Consider the following 21,091-nt stretch of genomic DNA (forward strand, 5'->3'; position numbering starts at 1 on the left):
CCGCAGATGACAGCACTCCAAACGCAACCTTTTGTCTTGTGGTGTTAACATACCCTACATGTAGAGTGGTAGGCAGAGTTGTGAAAGGGTTAAGATGTGCCTAGTGCAAAACATGGCAATCTCCCCTTGTAGTGGTCAGAAGAGGTTGACTAGAACCTTGACAAACAAGTATGCCTGTTCTTATGTTTCCATGCAGTTCAATGTTGGGCGACTTTCACCTGAATGCCTCATAAATCTGGATATTGCATGATTCAACCACAGCCCAAATGGAGGCCCACAATGAGGGCCCCCTTTCAAACTCTGTCAGGAGCTGATAACACTGTCTCACTTGAGTATGGGACATCTCCATGTCCTTCATTGATTACGCAGCACCTCGTGCTGTTCACACCCCTTGTGTGCAATACTAGGCTTGGTAACGATACTAAACAAAAACTACATTAATGCATTCTGATGGCTATTCCACTTGTCCTAGAGAATTACAGGTATTGATCATTAACATACCAACCCCCCCTCCCTCCAGTGGATTGTATGTATAAAAAGTTACACTGAGATCCAGCTATGTCTTCTGGGTGCTCCTCTTTTTTTGTGAGGCGGTGCGTGCGTGCGTGCGTATAATTTTTTTTACCCTTCATTATGCTATTTGTTGTTCTATGCACTGAGCACTGTCATTCAGAGTTCAGCAGTTTTGGTAAATTTTAATACGTAAGTCAGAAGTAGAATAGAAGGTTGTTACATACTTGAACAACAGCACAACTTTAAATACAGATCTACAAACACACTAAAAATTGCAAAGCTTGTGTTACTGCAAAGAATTGGTTCTGGTGAAGATATTTCAATCCTAAATGATCTCACTTACGTTATTTCATATTAGAACTTGCTGAATGCTTCTCTTACCCTCTAAGCAAATTTTGAGGTATGTTATATTTTAGTAGAAAGGGCTTCTTGGATTAGGCATCTCTCTATCCAATCCAGGAAATTCGTTGAGCAAGGTGAAATTGGGTAAGAGACTAGACTCATATTCAGAGGACGACAACGCAAATCTCCATACAGGCATCCATATTTAAATTTGTCTTGACTTCCCTAAACTGTTTAAACAAATACCGGGATGCTTCCTTCGAAAGAGCACAGCCAATTGCCTTTCCCATCCTCCAGTCAGAGCGTATGCTCCAGATCTTATCACTTCATCATTAATTCTAATCGAATTTCTTTTTTATTAATTTATTTTTCAAATGATAACTGAAGGAGACCCTGAAGTATTAGTGTAAGATCAGAGAAATGGTCCCCACATCAGAGGATCTTGAAATTCTCATGATCAACTGTTGAAGCTATTAAGACATTACGCCAGTTTTAAACTCTCCTAAACAGTACTGGGATTCACATAGTACTATACATCTAGCTAAAAGCAAAACTTGAAAGAAGTTGTATTTTTGGAGTATATCCAGGAGGATGTATCAAGAAGAAAAGCTAATGGGGAAATTGGGGCAGTGTATTTGTCCTAGTAGGCAAGAAATTCATATGGACAGGGATGTAAATTGAAATTGCAGTTGAGATCATTTAATTTGGACTCAGTATAATGGATGAACATAAATTTATAATTAGATTCTTCTATTGACCATCCTATCTATCCCAAGATGAAACTGAAAATATTAGTAACAACATTAGCTCACTGGTTTATTTGTTTCCCAGTCATAACATTATCATTGGAGGAGACTTCAGTCATCTAACAGTCAAGTGGGATGATTATTTTTGTAAGTGGTGGGCCTGTCAAGGTATCCTGTGTAATGATACTAAATACCTTCTCAGAAAACTGTCTAGAACAGATAGTTCAGAAGTCCATTAATGATAGAAATATATTAGACCTAACAGTAACAAATAGACCTGATGTCCTTGAAATTTTCCACATTAAAACTGGATCAGTGATTATGATGCAGTTGTAGCAACAATGGAGGAGGCCAGTTTTAAAACAGAAAAAATGTTTATGAATATGGTAAACTAGGCAGAGGCAGTAGTGTCATATCTCAAGGAGGAACTTTAAAGCTTTAGCTCTGGGCAGGTGCATGGAGAGGAACTGTGACGTAAGATGAGAAGAATAGTTAGCCAAGCATGGGATAGATTGGTACCTACAAATGATGATGGTGTGAGAGATTTTTTTGGCGTACAGTCTCAGGTAATGAATATTCTGAAGAAACTTTGACAACTGCAGAATAGGTTAGAAAACAAAATGTAGAGGGATAGATGCCAGCTGAAACACATTGTCAAGAGCAATGTGTGAAGCCTTCAACCACTACCGTAGCAGAATCTTACTGAAATACCTCTTTCAGAACCCAAGGAAAATCTGATCTTACATTGAGGCTGTCAGTGGCACCAAAGTTAGTGTCTAGAAACTCGTGGATTAACACAGAAGTTGAAACTGAGGGGAGCAAAGCAGAAGTAGGAATACTTAATTCCACATTCAAATGTTCCTTTATAAACAGAGATTCAGGAATACTGTCCCAATGTAATTGTAGCAACACTGCAAAGATGAGTTATATAAGTACTAGTGTCAGTGGCACTGAGAAATGTCTAAAATCACTAAAAATGAAAAAGTTACAAGGACCCAATGGAATTCCTGTCAGATCCTCTGCAGAATTAGCAGCCTAATTTGCCCACTTCGTAACCATGATATACCATAGATCACTCAACAAAAACTGTACCTGTTTGTTGGAGGAAATAACAGCTCACACTTATCTACAAGAAGGGTAGCAGATATTACCCGTAATATTAATGCTGATATTATTTCAATCCATCCTGTTGTAGACTCTTAGAGGGCATTCTCAACTGAAACAAAGTGATTATCTCAGTCAGAAGACCACCTTGTCAAACAGTAGTGATTCTGAAAGCATCAGTCCTGTGAAACACAACTTGTATTCGGACATCCTGAAAGCCATATTTCTCTACTTTAAAACTTTTCCAAACTCCACACCATACTATTGCTTATTACTAGAAGTACAACCATATGCAAAGTCAAATTAAATTTTACTGGACTGAGGATTTATTGGCAGAGAAGATGCAGCCTGTATCTTGAATGGAAAACTGTTATCAGGTGTAGAAATGACCTCAGGTATGGCCTGGGAGAATATATGGAGACTCTTGATGTTTATGTTGTATGTTAACAGCCCGGCAGACTATTAATATTAATCCCAAACTTCTGCAGTGATGCAGCTACCTACAATGAAATTCTATTTGAAAAGCCGTACAAAGATCCAATCGGATTAACCTTTTGAGGTAATTTGAAGATCGGCAACTTGTTTTAAATGTTCAGAAATGTGACTCGTAAACTTCAGTGTCAGTGAGTCAAATTTGGAAACAGTCAAGTCAAATAAATGTCTGGCTATCAAATGTACCGATGCTTAGACACCATCACAGGCAAAGCAGGTGGCAGACTGATTCATTGGTAGTCAGTTTACAAAGGAAATTGCTTACAACACAAATCTGTGGCCCAGCCGAGAATAGTGCTCAATTGTGAGAGGCACATACCAGACAGTCCTAACATGGTTATTGAAATTATACGATGCAGGGCAGCATGAATGGTCAAATGAGTCCTGAAAGGGCTACATGTACACCCATACTCAGCAAACCACAGTGAAGCGTGTGGCAGAGGGTAATTCCCAATGTACCACATACACTGTAAGATCAAAAGTATTCAGACATCTGTATGTAATGTGGAATTGACCACTGTACAAGGCAGGGAGTATTGTGTTGTCACTAGAAAAGCAGTAACACTAGAATGGGTCAGTAAGGAGAGCTCAGTAACTTCAAACATGAACTAGTCTTTGGATGTCACCTGAATAACTCTAGCGAAGACGTTCCAGCCCTTCCAAAGTTTCTCAAGTCTACTGTTGGTTAAGTGATTGTGAAGTAAAATGGAAATGTAAAGTAACAACCACACCAAGGCCAAGACCAGGCAGGTATCATGAATTGATGGATAGGGACCTTTGACCATTGCAGAGGGTGGTTGTAAAGAATCACATGAAATCACCATAAGGCATCACTCGTCAGCTCAAAATGCCACCAGAAGCCAGCTAGCACAGTGACTGTGCATTGGAAGTTGAAAAGAATAGTGTAAAATGGTCAAGTAGCTCCTCGTAAGTCACATGTTTCTGTAGTCAGTGCCGACTGGCATTTGAGATGGTGTAAAGGATGCCACTGGACAATGAATTACTGGAAAGGAGTGATTTGGAGTGATGAATCATGCAATATTCTGTGTCAACCTGATGGAAATGTTCCTATTTGCCATCACGTACAGTGTCAACAGTGAAGTGTGGAGACTGTATTGTTATATTTTGGAGGTGCTTTTTATGGTTAGGATTGGTCCCCATATTGTTCTTAAGGAAACACTAAATATTGACACATTTTTCAACATTATGTACAGTAGAGGAACAGTTCAGAGAGATGATTGATAGTTTCAGGATGACAGTGCACCCTGTCACAAACAGCATGTGTGAAGCAATGGATTGGAGACAGCAACATTCCTGAAATGGTCTGATGTGCCCAGTGTCTGGACCTGAACCCACTGGAACACATTGGGGATGAGTTAAAACATTTTCATCGCAGACTCCAGCATCCAACACCACACTACCTTCTCTGGTTTCAGCTGTTGAGGACGAATGGGATACCGTTCCTCCACAGACATTCAGGCACGTCATTAAAAGTGGCCCCAGCAGAGTTAAGCCATCATAAAGGCAAAGGGTGGTGTCCACATACTTCGTATCAGACCATGTATTAAGGTTTTTGCTCTTTCCATTCATGTATGGAGCATGGGAAGAACATCTGCTTAAATGCCTCTGTGAGCATTGTAATTAGTGTAATCTTGTTCTCTAGCAGAGGACTGTAGCATATTCCACGATTCCTCAATTAAAACCAAGTCTTCAAATTTAATAAGTAGGCTTTCTTAAGCATCTCTCTGTTCACATTTTTCAGCATTTTCCTGGAGCTCTTCCTAGTGCAAAAGAAAGATTGGACAAATTACAGTGCACACACGGCTATTTCAGCTGTCATTCCTTTCTTGCTTAATATGTGAATGGAATGCGCATAAACCTTAATATATGATACTCTAGAAAGCACTGTCTGCCATGCACTTTACTGTGGTTTGCCGAGTATGGACAGAGATATATAAATTCATTTAACATTTTTAAGTGACCATAGATCTTATTTCTTTTTCTCATTTTGCTATGTACTTCAGATTCCATTTTTTCCCCACCACCACAGTACATTTTAATTTCCACTGTCTGTACTTTTACAAATAAATTCATAATACTTTGTCAGCATGACCAGGAAGAATTCAGGATTCACACTCATAGCAGTGGAAGTTCAAAAACATAACAATTTTTTTATATGTGAAATTTTATCATTTTTTTCACTTGATATTGGTTTCATTTGTTGGTATAGTTATACTTTTCTTCATAAGTAAGAGAGTCTTCGATAAATTGAGCACAGCATTCAAACCACACTTACAGGTGTGTGCTTGTTATTAAGGCTCCAGCCAACTATGCCTGATCACCACAAGATAGGATTGCCATATTGTGCACCAAGCACATAACCTCTTCATATCTGTGTCTTCCATGCAAGAACAAATAATGGACACTCTGCAACATTCTGTGTCATCTCACACCACTGGTAAGATTAACTGCTATGGAACTGCCATCCCATGCATAAGTTGCCATTAACACCGCAAGCAAATGTCTGATTTTGGAATGGTGCTGTGACCGAAAGCGTGGACTGGTAATCAATGGTGCTGCACTGTGTTCAACGATGAGTGGCAGTTCTACACTAGTCCAGATGACCGTCATTGGTGAGTGTATTGGTGCATTGGGGAAGGTCCTTCTTCCAATGTGTTTGAGATGCACAGCAGTGTTACTACTGGCATCATGGTCTCGGGAGCCATTGGGTATGAATTCAGGTGTCCGCTGGTAGTGATTGAGGGGAACTCTTATGGCACAACAGTATGTCAAGGACATCCTGCATCCTGATGTGTTACCGTTAATGCACTGCTATCTTGGTGCCATTTTTCAACAGGACATTGTTTGTCCACAGGTGGCAAGTGTCTCCATGATTTTTCTGCATGATGTTGATTGAGGTATTCTGTGACCAGCATGGTCCTCAGATACTTACCTGATAGAATATGTGAGGGATCAAGTCGGATGTCCACTCTGTCATGACAGTATTCAGGATATCAAGTCCATTTAACACAGTTGTGGATGAGCTTGCCTTGGGAGAGGACACAACAGCTTTGACACCCTTCCCAATGGAATTAATGTGTGCATCCAGAATAGAAGGGGTACATCATCATACAGAAAAGTGAACTCGTACTGCCAAGTTCTTTGTAACATCGCATACCCTTTCAATCTGTGAAGTTTTGTTCTGTCATCATCTCTCCTTCTGGGTGCTAAATTCCCCCCCCCCCCCCCCCCCCCGGTAGTATATATATATATATATATATATTTTTGTAGGTAATGTCATTGTGAACTATAATAGTTCATATTTGAAGCTGCTTTGGTTACTTTGCAAATAATTTATTTATAGGCATTTGGCGATTGACCTGTAACTTTCCAACTTCAGCTTCCAGTTGGAATGCCACCAGGGCCTGTGATCAGGTTTGAGATTTGGCCTACTCTCACCTAACCAGAACCTCCTCCCCCTTTCATTGCGTTTCACCCTTCTTATTTATATGTGTATCATTTTGCTCTAGTACTTAACAAAAATGAAACAAGCTTACCTTCACTAATTTTATTTTGTGATGTAATCATCAGTCAGTGCACACTTTAAAATTACTATATCTAGAGACACTAGAGTGACCAAATAAAGTGTAAGTTTTTGTTTGTCTCGTTTAAATGAAATTTACTAAGACATAAAATAATAATTGCAAGTAAATTGATTTAGTGAGTGACAATATTATTAAGTACTTGAGAGCTTCTGAAATACCTTGGAGACTTAGTGTAAAGAATATTCATGTCCATTGTAAATGCAAAGACAAAGAAATTATATAAATCACTTGGGGAAAAAATTCACAAGGCTGAAATAGATGTACTGTATCATCAGTTGTCAAGATTATTCTCAGTGTAGAGTCATCAACTATTTTGTGCAGGGAAAAAAAGCTGTAGAAGGAAGTCATAGTTAAGTTTCCTTTCCTGCTATACGTCTCTCTCTCTCTCTCTCTCTCTCTCTCTCTCTCTCTCTCTCTCTCTCTCTCTCTCTCCCTCCCCCCTGTCTCCCCCCCTCTTCCTCCCCCCTCTCTCCCTCCCCCCTTAACCATGGAACCTAGGTGAATTTCATGCATAATTTTTAAAACCATTTTACATGTCACCATTTAATCATGTTTTGCCAGGTAAAAGGATTCACAGATGAATTGAAGTGGCAAACATACGGTATTAGTCTAAAATTGGCTCTCACTCATCAAGGAGTGACAGTCTACAAAATATGAAAATACTTTTTTGGATGCTATTAAACACAGTGGAACTCTTAATCATCCAAAACAGGCTGAACTGAGTTTCATTTTATGAAATCTTTAAGCCACATTTTATTCGACAGTATTGTATCCTTCACAGCATGGTTTCTTTTTGTAAAGAGTATTTAATAACTGTATCTATCACAGTTACTATGAAACTTCGTATGAGTGCCTGCCTTTGTCTGTAGGATGGACCAGGATGGAAGCCTCAACATTAGTTTTGATGAATGGAGGGATTTCCTTTTGTATGCTCCAAGCACTGACATCTTTGAGCTCATCAAGTATTGGAGACATGCTACGGTATGTAAATAATAATAGTAGTAGTAATAATAATAATAATGATGATGATGATGATGATGATGATGATGATGATGATGATGACCAACATTTATCCTAGAGATCTATGAAACTGTAACACAACACAGTGAATCAGAGTGTAACACTGAATGCTAGTAATGACATCGGCAAAAGTTTTCAAATGTAACTTATCTATTATATGATCCAGTTAAAATTTTTGACAGAATATTTCATTAAATACTTAAAAAGAATTGCAGTTTTTAGTGTTTCCCCCCCCCCCCCCCATAAATTATATGGGGCGGATCGTGAAGTTTTAACTCGTGTATCAAACACTCTTGTATCACCAGTTTGTATATAAGAATGTACGCATTTCTTTGAAAAGAATTACTGAGCGAGGTGGCGCAGTGGTTAAACACTGGACTCGCATTCGGGAGGACGACGGTTCAATCCCGCGGCCAGCCATCCTGATTTAGGTTTTCCATGATTTCACTAAATCGCTCCAGGCAAATGCCGGGATGGTTACTTTCAAAGGGCACGGCCAACTTCCTTCCCCATCCTTCCCTAATCTGATGAGACCGGTGACCTCCCTCGCTGTCTGGTCTCCTTCCCCAAAAAACAACAACAATAATTTTGAAAAGAATTATCAGATAGACTCTTCTGCCCAGGGCTGGTTTGAGAAAACTTTTCTACACAAGTGACTTCTAATTTGGAGTCCCACCGCCTTCCCCCTGTTCCCTGTACACCTTCACCATTGCTAGATTTTTCTACGAATTGATACGTGTTGTATACAAGTGTTTGCACTTTGGTGCTCCTGGTGCCCCTCTCAGCTTGGTGTCCCAAGCGTCCTCTACCAATTGTGACTCATTCTGCATAGAAATCTTACAATTTTGGCACCCCTCTCAGCTTGCGCCCCCCGCTCTCCTGAAGTGGCGGCTTGTGGCAGTTGGACTTAGAACATGTCCTGCTTCTGCCTACAGTACCCAGATGGTTATCAGTAGGATTAAATGGAGATTCAGAACTGCTCTGTTCTCTAGAACTGCTCTGTTCTCTCAGGTTTGTTTATGTATGTGAAACACCTATCAATGTTAAGTTTCTCGCAAATAACAGGCACAGTGCAGGAGTCTTCAGTGGCACTTTGTCATATAGATGTTATTTAGTGTATTGTGTTGTATTCTCATTCTTTAGATATTGCTTATAAGCATTTTGTACTAAATGCTTATCGATCAAAATCGTAAACATGGCTGCGAAACAGCACCTGTGTAATTCAGAATAGATTGAAAAATCAGCCAACCAGTTGCAAATAAAGGTGTATTATCCCTTGTGACTATGGTTTCAATAATTGTAAAAAATATCTTCTGAAGAAAAAGATATTTTTACAGATATTGAAACCATGGTCAAGGGATAATAAACCTTTCTTTGCAACTGGTTGGCTGATTTTTCAGTTTATTTTGCTTACTGCCAATATACTTAGAACCCTTTGTGAAGCAAGAGAAGCACCGCATGTCAAACTGACTAATTTGTGCTGTCTAAATGCCCTATTCAAAGGCCATTTTGTATTGTTGAAATGCTTTTCACAATAAGATGGTGTAACTCTTCTTCAATGCCAGCTTTTATAATGTTGCCTATTCAGATTCGATTTGTCTTGTTATACTACCTCATAGAAGTAAATGACAGTCGTGTGATGGAAACAAACAGAAATAGGAAAAAAGTTGAAAACAAAACTACTGACACAGTCAGTATATACAGCAGTCACCTGTCATTCTAACCGTGACCAGAGCTTTCAGTGTTTGCAATGTTTTCAGATCTAAGCGGGAGAAACATATTGCTCTTCAGCAACTAATCTGCCTCCTCCTCCCTCCTAAAATCATAATTTTGGCGACACTGATTTGTGATGAAGTGTCAAGTGTAGATTAAGTTGGAAGGTGACAATATGATTGAGAGTTATCGAAGCAACCAAATGTTAATGCAAAATAAAGGTTATGTTAAAGACTGATCAGTAGCTTAGGTCCATGTTTAACGAACTTTGGTGCTTTTAACAAACTTTGGTGTATTTCAGAAAACTTACAGTATCTAATACGTAAGTCTCCGACGCGTACTTCGGTGCTTATCGTGTCATGTTTTATATGTAAATTACGAGAAATACAAGGGGGCAGAGCAGTACACAACTTGTACGCAAATCAGCTCCGAAAAAAGGTGGTTTATTAATCATTCAAATGTGAAACGGAAATAGGCAGCACAAGTGACGATGATCCTTCTAGGTGATAAAGGGATATCATACGCAAGAGCTGAAAATCAGAAACATATTTATCATACATTCATAACAGATTTACTGGCTACATAATTCGCTTGTTTGAAGACCATCAATGTAATATATTGTACACCAGTTAAGAAAACTCCATTCGCGTCGTTCGTATGTGCCTCCACGTAGTCCTACCCCAAGCCTTTGAGAGTCTGATGAAGAACGCGGCAGAAGTGACGTGTACAAGAACGCCTTGGCGATGACGTAGTATAACGAGTGGTTAACGGAAATCTGACGTCGTGTGGGCAGGCGTGTACCTGTGGTTCCAAGGTCGCTGATAGCTGCGGCAGCAGACCCGGCGTCCCACAGCTTGCGCAACACGACCTTGCAGAGCCCAGCTGTTTGCTGGCCCACGTTGGTGGCTCGGCGGCAGTGCTGCAATACCGCTACTTTTGCAAAAACTGTTTGGCGTGCCCTGTAACAGTATGACCATTTACGCCTTCATTTCGGCGAGCTATTCTTCCCTTGATTATTTTTGTAGTGTGCCTCGCATATACCATTCTACATCCGAGGTTGTTATTCGCCAAGATAATTTCCCCCTTTTTCTGTGGCTGCTCACGTACGTTCCTTTGTGTAACTCATACTTCTCGGATGACTAAGCCAAAATATTTGTATTTTTTCGCAGCAGCAGTTTTTCTACCTAATGAAATTCATTGGCAAATCTTCACAGTCCAAAACAGCCAATCGAAAAGGCCATACAGCAGTTTTTTTTATCCCTGTGTGTGTACATTCTTCGCAGTATTGTTTATTTTTCTTCTCCTTTCTCCCTGTAATAATGTATTTTTGACTTTTCCTACATTACAATACAACCTTAGTACAGAATTTAACAGAACCAAATAAAAATCAAATCGAAATCATGTCAGCGCACTGAAGACCTCGATCAGTTGTCTGACAGTATGCATGTGTCAACAATATCAAAGGCACCAATTTGGTGCGCTATTCCACGTCGTGATGTTTATCGTGTTAACTAAATAATGTAAACTAAAACTGTTGCCGAGTAGATGTTAGATACATACATCTGAAGTCGTTCTGCATATTTTTACTTCTCACCAAGAACCCTCAGAAATTTAGCATACTATTACTGCATTCTATTATCCATACTGTTCCAGAACTTTCAATTTGGCACCACCTCAGAAGTTTCGCGAGTTATTTTATTCAAGCACCTTGTCATTTGGCGAGGGTGAGTGGACGCCTTTCCAGACCTTTCCTCCACAGAAATACACTATGTGGGCAAAAGTACCCGGACACCTCCCCCCCCCCTCCCAAAACATGTGTTTTTCATATTAGGTGCATTTTGCTGCCAGGTACTCCATATCGGCGACATCAGTAGTCATTAGACATAGCGAGAGAGCAGAATGGGGCGCTCCGCGGAACTCCAGACTTCGAACGTGGTCAGTTGACTGGGTGTCACTTGTCATACGTCTGTACGCGAGATTTCCATATACTACTAAACATCCCTAGGTCCACTGTTTTCTAAGTGACAGCCAAGTGAAAACGTGAAGGGACACGTACAGCACAAAAGCGTACAGACCGACCTCGTCTGTTGACTGACAGAGACCGCCGACAGTTGAAGAGGGAATTCCAAGCTGCATCAGAATCCACTGCAAGTAATATGACAGTTCGCGGGAGGTGAGAAAACATGGATTTCATGGTCGAGCGGCTGCTCATAAGCCACAAATCACGCCGGTAAATGGTGGCTCGAATAGGAGCGCGCGCACGTGTGACAAAAAAGTAGCGACGATTTAAAAGACGCAACCGGCCCTATTTCACGTGCGACGCGATTGTGGCAGGTGTGGAATGATTCACAGGCACTGGCATGGGCCCGCGCGCACTAGCGACGCGATTTCTGTCAGTCGCTCTCGCTCTGTGTTGCATACACACAAGTTCAGTGCGCCAGCAGCATGTCTGATAACGGGAGTTGCGCTACTGATGACATTGTAAGTTGTGGTGTCTATTCAGAAAGACTAATTGCAGAAGTAGAAAAGCGACCAGCTCTCTACAACAGGAAATTAAAAGAATACAGTGATCGCACTTTGAAAGAAACTATGGGGAGAAGTATGCTGCAGCCTAATTCGGAACTGGACTGAACTGCCTGGAGCAGAAAAGACTAACAATGGTATTTCATGGTTCATTTATTTCATTCATTCATGTAGACATCACAGTTACAACAATTTAAATTTTTTCATATTGCCAAGATACCGATCCTTGTGGAATTACAAAGTAGTTTGCTAAATAATCCCTTATCTGCATACCACATGCATCAGCTCTTATTCCTACAGGCTCACAGCCTTGTAGAAGGCATTCGTACGACTCGTCCTCAGTTCGTGCACCGTCATTTCGTCTTACGAAATTATGCAGAATACAACATGCTTTTATGATTATGTCTGAAAAACCAACATCCACATCCATAGGTCGATGAAATATTCTCCATTTGTTAGCCAGAATCCCCAAGTACATTACATCATTCTACGAGCATGACAATGTCTATAATTAAAAACACGCTGTTTCATTGTCAGGTTTTTCTTCGAGTACGGCCGCAGAATATGTCTAGACAGTGCAAATGCTTCATCTCCTACAAAATTAAAAGGTTGAGGCTCTCCTTCCTCCTCGTGTTGTAAATTTTGATTTGGAATGTTTAACTGATTAGATTTCAGTTTTTGATAGAAGTTGAATTTCTTGAACACATTAGAATCCCCAATGGCTCCGTACGAGCCCACGTCTATCACAGTGAAACAATAGTCAGCGTCCACTACGGCCAGAAGTATTGTCGAAAAATAATTCTTGTAATTATAAAACTCCAAGCCACTGTCAGCAGGCTTCTTCAGTCTCACTTGTCTCCCTTCCACAGCACCAATTCAATTTGAAAAGTCAGTTCTGTCTAAATACTGTTTGGCAATAATCTTCCAATCATCTTCAGTTTTTTCTGCCGTATGAATAGGCTGTAGGCATTGCCACAACTGCTCACATGTATCCTTCACAATTTCTCTGATTGTAGTGGCTCCCAGTATATATTCGTAGTGTAATTAGCGAAAGCTATTTCCAATTGCAAGGTATCTATGCGCAACATGGTTTTGCAGTTTTCTCATGAAACAAGTTCGCCAGTTTCGACTTGCAGTAGTGATTTTCTTGATGTATCTGATCAGTAATGTAAAATGGCAACAACAATTGTTGTATGAAAAGATTCTCTTGATGTATCTAATCAATAATGTAAAAGGGCAATAAAAACTGTTGAATGAAATAATGTGTGCTCATCTCAAAGTCACTGATAAGCGCTCCTCAGGTGGTATACACTTCCTCCATGTCGTATCTTGTTTTGTTATATTCGTTCCTACTGTCTGAAGCAGTGTATCAAAACTTCGTGTAATTTTTAAAACTGCCCTTTCACTAGTCTTTGACTTACAATCGGATGCACCCAGTAACGACATTTGCGCTGTTTCCTCGCTCTTCTTCGCAGTAAAAGCGCCACCAAACAAGCTGTTTCGATGAAATCCACGCTGGTACTGAGAGTAGTTGCGATTTTCCTGTCGCTGTGTGCGAACCACAATGTACTTCCGCGACAGCGATTGTTAAGTCGCGCCGACTGAAAAATCGCCTGTGCGCGCCTAGCCTAAGGACTGCGCGCGAAAGTCGGCAGTCGGCTTAAGAGCTCTTCCTGTCTTGTTCGATGGTAGCCATGCTCTCGGTTACGAGTAGTTCATGGCATGAGTATTTCATTATTGATCTAATAAGAATAAAAGTGATATTACGGCATTCTGAATATTAATTTCGAGTAAATAGATACCCCAAAGTTGACCGACAGCAGTTTCAGATAATTAGCTTCCACCGACAGAGACATCCTATGCGCCAATGAAGAATCTGCACGGGACGACATTTACGAGAGCTGCACCGCACACAGGTAGGAGGAAATCCGACGACACGACCCACCAAGGCGGATCAAGGAAGGTCCGACTTACACTCGCAAATTCCGGGTGGAAATGCTGACCAGTTATACTGTACGTCACATACACCACCCTCTGCGGACTCGCGACTAAGCTGAGTAATAACAGTATCAGTTTAGAAGCGAAGGGGATCTTGCAACCTTCTTGTTTCCCACTGGTGAAGAGCAATTCGGGGATGGCGAATGCATCTTTAAACACGATCGAACACCTGTTCATAATGCTCGGCCTGTGGCGGAGTGGTTACACGACAATAACATCCCTGTAATGGGCTGGCCTGTACAGAGTCCTGACTTGAAACCTTTAGAACACCTTTGGGATGTTTTGGAACGCCGACTTCGTGCCAGGCCTCACCGACCGACATCGAAACCTCTCCTCAGTGCAGCACTCCGTGAAGAATGGGCTGCAATCCCCCAAGAAACCTTCCATCACCTGATTGAACATATGCCTGCGAGAGTGGAAGCTGTCATCAAGGCTAAGGATGGGCCAACACCATATTGAATTCCAGCATTACTGATAGGGGGCGCCAGGAACTTTTCAGCGAGGTGTCCGAATGCTTTTTGATCACATAGAGTATTTCCGGTGTGCACTGCAAGTAAAACCCTAAATCTCCGTGTCGGTAGTTAGCGCCGCTAACCGTACCGCCACCCCCATCCCATATCAGTGTTCTCGAATACGGTTACACAGACTTGTTACAAATTTAGTTTTGTCCTCATTACAAAAAATGCTTAATTATTTTGTCATTTTTATAGTATGACCATATTTTTCATACTGTCTGTATGCGCATGAATGCAGTTTAGTTACATAATACTAATAATTTTTATTTGTCATTGTTCTGCCAGATTTGTGGTCAGCGCCTTTCATTGCGTTACTCTTGAATGTCAGCAGAAGTACTTCATTCATTTTCCGAGTTTTGGTTCTTTAAAGTCACTTTGAGTCGGAACCATCGGAACAATTGATTCCTATTTCTGAACGAAATGCTTTAATTATTTTTTAGTTTTAAGTGTGATATTATTATGAGTCACTTTAGTTTACAGTTATCTTGTTTCAAGTTTATTGTGATGCATTACATCTATCATTGTGTTGTTCCAACAATGGACGCGTCTGACATCCAAGGGTACCAGCTATTGAGCCTGTTCAAAAGTTGTTCTTCAGCAAGCTCGTCCAAAGTTTTATAAGTAGAAGTCGCTAAAAGCGTATTCCCGTAAATAAGAGATCCGCAAGTTTCCTTCGAAGCAGCTACAATATTTAGCCATTCGGCCACAGAGACGTTAGAGCACTCATTTCGTCAAACTCAAACTGTCTGTGACCGACTGGAAGCTTTCGTGCAACAATTGAGTAGTCACGGACAGGTGGAAGCTCTCAGGAAAAAAATTTAAATTTTTTTCTTAAAGCTATCCCAGAAGACCAATTCAGCACATACGTCTGTTAGCGTTTATTCGGGGTCTTCTTCTTCTGTAGTGGTCAATCCAAGGATTAGTTTGCAACAGCTACAATGGCAGCTTGTCTTCATTCTGTGCGTCTTTCAGCTTTTCTCTTCATTTCTTTATAGGTGTTACATCCCACATCTTTCACGATTTCATCCATGTACCTCAGTCGTGGCCTTCCTCTTTGTCTTTTTCCCTCGACATATCCCTCTAGTATAGTTCAGTGAAAATGAAGCAGATGCTAGTTTTCGTTGTCTGGTTTGGTTCAAATGGCTCTGAGCACTATGGGACTTAACATCTGTGGTCATCAGTCCCCTAGAACTTAGAACTACTTAAACCTAACTAACCTAAGGACAACACACACATCCATGCCCGAGGCAGGATTCGAACCTGCGACCGTAGCAGTCGAGCGGTTCCGGACTGAGCGCCTAGAACCGCGAGACCACCGCGGCCGGCTTGTCTGGTTTTATCTCAATTCAATGAATTAGGAATATGTATATTTTTGTCTCTTGCGGATGAAATTTGGTTGTTATAAATCCATCTCCTCTAAGCCATAAAGTTTTTTTGCGCATAATTGTACTTAATTTTATAGGATGTCAAATTTCGGATTAAATTTTACGTTTTAACAACTGTGTACGTCGGTGGTGTATTGTGTATATCTTTTGTAAATACATTTCTTACACCTTGATCCACTTTTATCTTATTTGCGTTGACTATACTAATAAACGGACGGCACAAAAATAACTTAGGACGACACACTCGGCGAGAGTTGTATAGCTGCTGCTCACTTATGACGAGCAGCGATAGCTACATGTTGTCTCACAGTACAAGGAGTTAATAAGCGACATATATGAGTAGTCAGATGAAAACCAAACACCCGCCACGATGAGACTATTTAATGGTTCCATTTAAAAGTAACCACTACTGGCGTTAAGACATCTATCCCCCTGGGAGACGAAGCGATCAATTCCTGTTTCGCAGAACGCGGTTGGCCTCTGATGGATCCACAACCGCACCGACTCTTGCACTTCCTCGTCCGGCTAAAAACCGACGTCCACGCTTGTCTTTCGCAAGGTCGCCAAAAATGCAAAATCTTACAGCGAACGATCAGGACTGTACGGAGGAAGTTGCAGCGTTTCACAACCAAATCGCTGAAGCGTAGCCTCCGACCGATTGGCAGAGTGAGAGCGAGCGTTATCGTGCAACAGGATGCTTACGTCCGACATTTCGACAGCCTGAGAGCAAACAGCAAAGTCAGCAGTGTAAACATCCCACATCTCCCCCGCCAAAGACATCGAAAGCTGTTCACATAAATTTTGGTAAGGTCATGATGGCCTCCTCCTTCGACTTGAGGGGTCCTCCGCTCGTAGAGTTCAACTGTGGAACCGCAATCAATGCATAGCACTGTAAAGACACTTTTACAGAAACTGCGACGCGCCATGAAGTCAGTACGCCCAGGAATGCTGTCACACGGAATCATCCTGTTGCACCATAACGCCCGCCCTATACTGCCAATCGGACGAACGCTATGATTCAGCGATTTGGTTGGGAAACAGTGCAACATCCTCTGTACAGCATACATCTTTCATCGTATGGTGGTCACATCTTTGACGACCAGAAGAAAGCCATGCGTGTCGGTTTCAATCTGACGACGAAGTGCAAGAGTGGGTGTGGTTGTGGATCCGTCAGCACTCGACTGCGTTCTACGAAACAGGAACTGATGATTTCGTCTCCCAGTGGGATAAATGTCTTAACACAGGTAGTGATTACTTTTGGATGCAACCATTCCATGGTCTCCCATTGTGGTGCGTGTTCGGTTTTTATTTGACTGTCCCTTATTAATTTCAAATTCTTATGTAAAAACAGAGGGGTTGTTTGAAATACTGTTCGGCCTGGCCTGCTGGAAAAAATCATTTCCTACGCGCTTTTGTAGATATTGTAAGATTAATTATACATGTGAAATCATAACCTTGTATCAGTTTATCTCAGCTTACGTGCCAGCAGGTTGAATGAGGAACCCCCATTTAAATATCGCAACAAGCTGCTATAACAGACTACATCAAAAAGTCACTAGTTAAGTCTATAATACACCTGTGCTTCGATGTGTTGTTTTCATAGCATACTAGTTAAAAGATATACATCGCTTTTTTTTAATAGAATGGTGTAATGAGATATGCTATTAAACATAATCTGCACCCACAACTAATCAGTCTATAAAGGAACCAGGAGCAGGAAGAAAATTACAGAACATTATCCACACACCATGTGCTACTTTATCAATACCGCAGATTGAAGACACCAAGTACAACATGGAATAAGATAATGAGCACGCTTAGCCACCCACATTCATGCGAGTCAGTATTAAAATGTTCGAATCCTGCCTCGGGCATGGATGTGTGTGATGTCCTTAGGTTAGTTAGGTTTAAGTAGTTCTAAGTTCTAGGGGACTTATGACCTCAGAAGTTAAGTCCCATAGTGCTCAGAGCCATTTGTTGAATGTAAAAGGCCCACGTATGTTGAAATGAGATGGCAGCGATAAAACACCCTAAGAAGAGTAAGGAGGAGGCTGCAACACAGACAATGCTGGGAACAGATCACTACGCGAGGAGCCAGGAAATTCAGAAGTTGTGGTGTGCAACTGTCTCCAAAAATGCTGAACACTACGGTATCACCTTCTTTCGCCTCCTTCCACAATGAAAAGCCCCGAAAAATGAGTTTACTAGAGACTTTTTCTTGATGAAAATGCTAACAAAGTTATTGTGATGATATTTGGTGAAAGTAGTCTCCTGGCTGCGGCATCATTGGCAACACTGATAGTAATTCTATAAGCGTAACATTTTGGAATTGAACGTCTACCACTATCTACTCTCTTACCCTGGACATTTGATGTGCTCCTCTAAATAAACTTCATGTACACAGTATTTAAGAGTTGCCATACAAATTTATTTTAAACTGTTCCCTATAAGAGGTAAGACCACATTCATGAAGCCAGGGCCCGCATCTCGTGGTCGTGCGGTAGCGTTCTCGCTTCCCACGCCCGGGTTCCCGGGTTCGATTCCCGGCGGGGTCAGGGATTTTCTCTGCCTCGTGATGGCTGGGTGTTGTGTGCTGTCCTTAGGTTAGTTAGGTTTAAGTAGTTCTAAGTTCTAGGGGACTTATGACCACAGCAGTTGAGTCCCATAGTGCTCAGAGCCATTTGAACCATGAAGCCAGCTGAACTGCCTCGCATGACGTGCAGACCTTGAGCTCCCAAATGCTAACACTACACACCTATCCTAGGTTAAAAATTGCGGGAATTCAAAAATCCAAGATAGTAATTCAGATTTCAAACAATAGTTTTTTTGTGGTGACACTGCAGCCACCCCAACAACTCATGTGACACACTGCCCCCGTGAACCAAGTTAAAATGCCAGTAAAATTTGAAAATGGAAGCAGCACATTTAAGCTTAAATTAATGTATTTTGTAAGTATCAAAATGTGTGTGATAAACGGACATATCTTTCGGTCGCTAAAAGACATTTTGAAGCATTCCACGTCGCTATTTTTTCCTCACGTATTCAATATATTATGCCAACGGCCTTACAGGCCATTTTCAAGCGCAGCAAGTACCGACGTGTTGTACATAAATTATTCTGAGATGAAGAACACAGAAACTTTTGTTACGCAGCCAAAGGACTGAAGAGCTTAGTATTTGCCATAAATTTACGCACACGCAGAGAGAGAGAGAGAGAGAGAGAGAGAGAGAGAGAGAGAGAGAGAGAGAGCATAGTAACCCTAGAAGTGTTTCGCTTTACGAATTGAGGTATGGACCTTAAAAATGTGAAAATTCGGAACTGTTTAAAATTTAAAATGATAGATGGTGCACACGTACATTCTGCAGCGACATTCAAAATTGAACTATGTTTGTCCTCGCTGAAAACTTGTGCAAATGGCTCAGGAACCAAACACACAAAGGTTCACGTAATGGAGGTACTACTAACGGAGAGGCAAATAATCCAAATCGTTCTGAACCGGAGGCCAATGTTATAGCCCATATGACGTACCCATTTCTGTGCGTAGGTTGACCCTAAGATCTGTCGCCTTCACCAGCTACCTTCTATGACTCTTCATGAACATTTCTTCGACTTATATATCACACTCCACTTTTTTTCCTTTCATTAATTACTAGAATGGAACATTGGTTCCACAACATATGTAGCCAGCAAGTGCAGCACAGTTTAAGCATCTTTCAGGAAATATTTCGTCTGAATAGCATGTGCAAAAATGTAACTTTGCATCATAGTCAAGCCTCTTTGGAGGCAGTTGAGGAATATAAAGTTCCAGCTGATTAACATGCAGTCAAGATCAAAGTTACGCCTCAAGAGTTTCTTTCCAGATAAGACAAAACATTATAACCACGTGCTTAATAGCGTGCCGGTATCCCTTTTAACTCACTCCATCATCGATTCTGCGTGACAAGCCCAGACGTCTTTGTCATCAAACGTTCCTGTCAGATTCCAGTTCGGCAGTTGAGATTATCCATCCCAGTAACCTCGAAAAACTGGAACTCACTTTAATGTATTTCCCCGTTTCTTATAGCAGCACTTAGCGTCAGAGCACACAACGTGAATTTGGCAATGACTTAACCCCATCCTACTGTCCTTAGATTCGTATGTTAAAGTAAAATCAACAGAGTAGACGTAACTACTTCACAGAATAATTTCAGAAGTACATAATTGTTCACACATCGCTCCAGGCGCGAGTGGGATAGAAAGGGAATGGCAATAAGTGATAAAAGTTACTCTCCACTATCTGTATGAAGGTTTGTAGATGTGATTTGGAAGTAGAAGCTTCTAGTGGCACGCCAGAGACCACAGGTCAGAGCACTTTAAGAAGGCAACAAAGTCATATTTCGAAATACCGAGAGCAAAACGGAATTGCTTGTACAGAAATTTGAAAACAAAAAGTCAACCACGCAGAGAAACGCTAGAAACAAAATTGTTCGCATGATCACCATGAACTCACGAATGAAATAGAAAATGAATTGTGAAACTACAAATGGGGAGACTGTGGAAAAACTAAATACTTACGGGAGTTGCTTAGAATAATATGTTTATTTCACCTGTTAAGTGGTACTTCATCTCTCTTTTACTCTGAGTTTACGTATGTTGTTGGTGGTAAGCCTTTCAGGTCTCTGGAAGTATCATGAATGATACCGTAAACAGTATTCACATATTTCAACCCCGCTTTTAGTTTAAATCAGTGTGTGCATTGAGATGTCAGTCAGGTTTTCATAGTTCATCGGTTATGCTCACAAAAAAAACAGCTATTATCAGTAAGCGTCTCACTGACCAGTGCCGTAACAGCGAACTCCTTGACAGGAATAGAGCGTTTTAGGGTTGAAGTTAACGGTATGCTGCTGATGGTGTACTAATGTCGCACACATTAACAGAACCTAACATTAGATTCTCAGATTCTCTATTTATATCAAAGATGCTTGCAAGTAGTTTACTTAATGTCTTCTGCATACATCTTTTTGTGTCGAAATCAAGGAATTTTACCTTGAAGCAGATTTTCCAACTGTTAGTATTTAACCCAGTCGGAGAAATTCACAGACTTTAAGGTCAATCTAGCCACAAAAATAGGTGCATCAAACGGTCCATGACGTCGA

At 41.0% G+C, this 21,091-nt stretch overlaps 1 protein-coding gene across 1 annotated transcript in view; it reads left to right on the forward strand.

The window, feature by feature from the left end:
• LOC126480870 (calcium-binding mitochondrial carrier protein SCaMC-2) overlaps positions 1-21,091 on the forward strand; it is a 232,720-nt gene that overhangs the window by 89,113 nt on the left and 122,516 nt on the right. Inside the window, exon 4 of the mRNA XM_050104249.1 lies at positions 7,672-7,783. Coding sequence (XP_049960206.1) covers positions 7,672-7,783 — 112 coding nt within the window. The remainder of the gene's footprint in view (positions 1-7,671; positions 7,784-21,091) is intronic.

This window comes from Schistocerca serialis, chromosome 5 (assembly GCF_023864345.2).
Source record: "Schistocerca serialis cubense isolate TAMUIC-IGC-003099 chromosome 5, iqSchSeri2.2, whole genome shotgun sequence".
Lineage (NCBI taxonomy): Eukaryota > Metazoa > Arthropoda > Insecta > Orthoptera > Acrididae > Schistocerca > Schistocerca serialis.